The sequence below is a fragment of the Apaloderma vittatum genome, unplaced genomic scaffold, assembly GCF_000703405.1.
Source record: "Apaloderma vittatum isolate BGI_N311 unplaced genomic scaffold, ASM70340v1 scaffold19247, whole genome shotgun sequence".
Lineage (NCBI taxonomy): Eukaryota > Metazoa > Chordata > Aves > Trogoniformes > Trogonidae > Apaloderma > Apaloderma vittatum.
In genome coordinates, this window is record NW_009725904.1 from 51760 (window position 1) to 54499 (window position 2740).

The 2740-nt window shown below is 42.7% G+C and overlaps 1 protein-coding gene across 1 annotated transcript in view; it reads right to left on the reverse strand.

Moving 5' to 3' along the window:
- PARD6G (par-6 family cell polarity regulator gamma) overlaps positions 1-2458 on the reverse strand; it is a gene marked incomplete at its 5' end in the record, with an annotated part of 51527 nt that extends 49069 nt beyond the window's left edge. The window contains one exon of the mRNA XM_009873099.1: positions 2236-2458. Coding sequence (XP_009871401.1) covers positions 2236-2458 — 223 coding nt within the window. The remainder of the gene's footprint in view (positions 1-2235) is intronic.
- Between the last annotated feature and the right edge of the window lie 282 nt (positions 2459-2740).

Consider the following 2740-nt stretch of genomic DNA (forward strand, 5'->3'; position numbering starts at 1 on the left):
CTCCCTGATCCCAGAGTCTAGAAAACCCATGCTCTGCAGCCTTCTTCAAAATCATGGAAAATGACTGGCCTCATATTTTACTAGCATCACTGTCAGCTTAATTTCTTGCCTCTGAAGTCAGAGTTAAGGTTGTGAGCTGAAGCACAGCAAGCACACCACATACCCCTGTATGGCACAATGATTTCTTGGTGCTCTTCAGCTTGTTCTCTAGCACAGGTTTCCAACAGAAGGACCCACATTGCTCTTTCACCTCAGTCTGAAGACAGGGAAATTAGCAGGGGAGTAAAGGAAGAAAGAAGATTTCAGGAACTCTTATTATAGTTGAAGGGAAGGCTTCTTCTCAGAGAAGGAAATAGATACAATTGTTTGGGAGCATCCACAAGTAAGAATCTTAAATGTTAATCTCAGGAGTACCTTCAATAAAAATCTGACTTTAATTAAAGGAATAGGCCAGAATTTACTATTCCCTTCAGCTTTATAGAAGGTGTGAAGGGGAATGTGTGCTGAGAGGGCTTTCAGGCTTTGTCACACATGAGGAGGCATGGGCCTGTCTACCCTCTTGTATGAGCTTCCTCGCTTTCAGCATGATTCTTTCCACTAAGCAAGAGGTAAAAAAAAAGCTTTTTGTAAAAGGAAATACCGCACTTTTCCATTAAGGTTGCAAGTTATAAACTTCCACAACATTTCCTACTGAAGAAGAGGAGGGAGCATTTTTTCCACATGCAGTCAACAATTTTCTCTCGTTTGCCTGCCTTTGCAACCAGCATTTCCATGGCATCCCCCCTCCCACCAGAGAGTGAGGGATACTCAGCGGCTTCAGCAGCCTGCCCAAGCAGAGCAAGCACAGCTGCATTTTGAACAGGGCTGATCCAGAGACATGAATCAACTGAAATTGATGCAGGCATGACAAAGTCATGCAAGAGATTTCTCATGACCTAACCCCCCGTGAACACTCACAAGCCCTAACAGGCATTTCAGGAAGGAGACTTAATAGGAGCTGTCATCCACCTTTGCATTTTCTGCATCCACTTTTGCATTTTCTGCACAGAAAGGGAGAGCCAGCAACCCAAGTTCTCTCCCACAGACATTTCCACTGACCCAACAGACACACAAACAAAATAAACTGCTCTAGACCCTCTTCTCTATTGCCTCCTGGAAAACTTACTCCCATTTAAAGAAGGTGGCAGCCAACATGCTCTGAATGGACAGGGCCACACAGCCCTGGATGTATCTAACAACATCGAATCAAACCACACACTATACCAGTTCATACCAACGAGCAGACTGGAACCTCGTGCTAAACCCTTATCAGTACAAATGCCCACACAGAGGAGAACCCAAACCAAAAAAAGCTACATGACTGCTCCAATTCTCAGACCAAGTGTTATTTCTGACTCTGCTATTGACAAGACTTTAATACCAAAAGCCCTGTGCTATAAAACACTACACAACTGCAAAAAGTGTGGAAGTAGTGTTAATACAGTGATAGGTTCCTCTGGGATTTAATGAGCTCTGTAGGGAAGACATCTTATTATAAAAAACAATTCTTATCTGAAGCAACTGCCAAATATGATCTTTGAGCGGAAGGTTTCAGATATCTGCAGTAAAGGCTTGACAAAGCCAACACATAGCCACTTGAACTTGGTATCATCTTGACATTTGGGCAATTCTGCTTGATGATTCAAAACGGGAAGATTCAACACTCCTTAGTATAAGGATACAGGAGAGAATCATCATTTGTCTGTCTGCCAGGTCAACACAGTCAAACAAGATCTCATTTGTGACAGAACCTTTTTATATAGCCACGTATCTGTGCACAGTCTCACACTATACAAGTATGAATCATTTGTGTATGACTATCAAGATGGATAGATAAAATTTTTAAAATGTGAAGTACTAGGATTCCCTCTTTCATCACAGCTACCTCAAACAAGCGGAGCGGTGCAGCTGGCATGCTCAAGTGATGACACGCATGAGGTACACTCCCCTCAGAAGAGGAGGGGCTTGTGGTGATTCTCAGGATGTTATCCTTCAAGGACCTCACAGGCAGCAAATCAGTGCCTCAATCTGTCCTGAAGTCATGCTATGCCTGCAAGCTGTAACAAGGAGCCTGAGAGGAGTGAGAAGGCTCCTAGGTCGCTCTTACATCAGTTCAGACTATAAATAGGGGCCACAAATCTACATTCCAGCTTGCCTCAGCACACTCTGAGGCATCAAAATGAAATTGCAACTTACCTTGTCTTTGTATAAAAACCCTCAACAGTGGATGTGCACTTGAAACAGCTTTGAAGAAGTTGTCATCGTTGTTAATAGGGAGAAGGTCTCCATGCACATCAGCATATCCGATCATCACTTCCAGGTTGGCTATGTGATGAATGTGAAGAATTAGTTTGTAGAAGTCTTCAAACTTTCCTGGCTTGTAGCGATCCAGGGAGAATCTTCTGAACTCTGCCCCAAACTGCAAAAGAAAACAGAGCATCTGCTGTCAAATGTCACCAAAACCTAACACTCCAGTTTGGTATTTGAACATGGTGTACACCACATCTCTCCTCCTGTGATGAATACAGCCACATTATTAGTGCTTTCAAGTCTACAAATGGTCTTTTAGGTCCTCACATTAAAACATAACATGGCTACCAAGACACTACCCTGCCTGACAACAGATATGCTCAAGTGTGACACCTTAAAAGAAAGTGTATTTTTAAAATGCTAAGTTTTCATTAAAACCTCTAGAAAATAA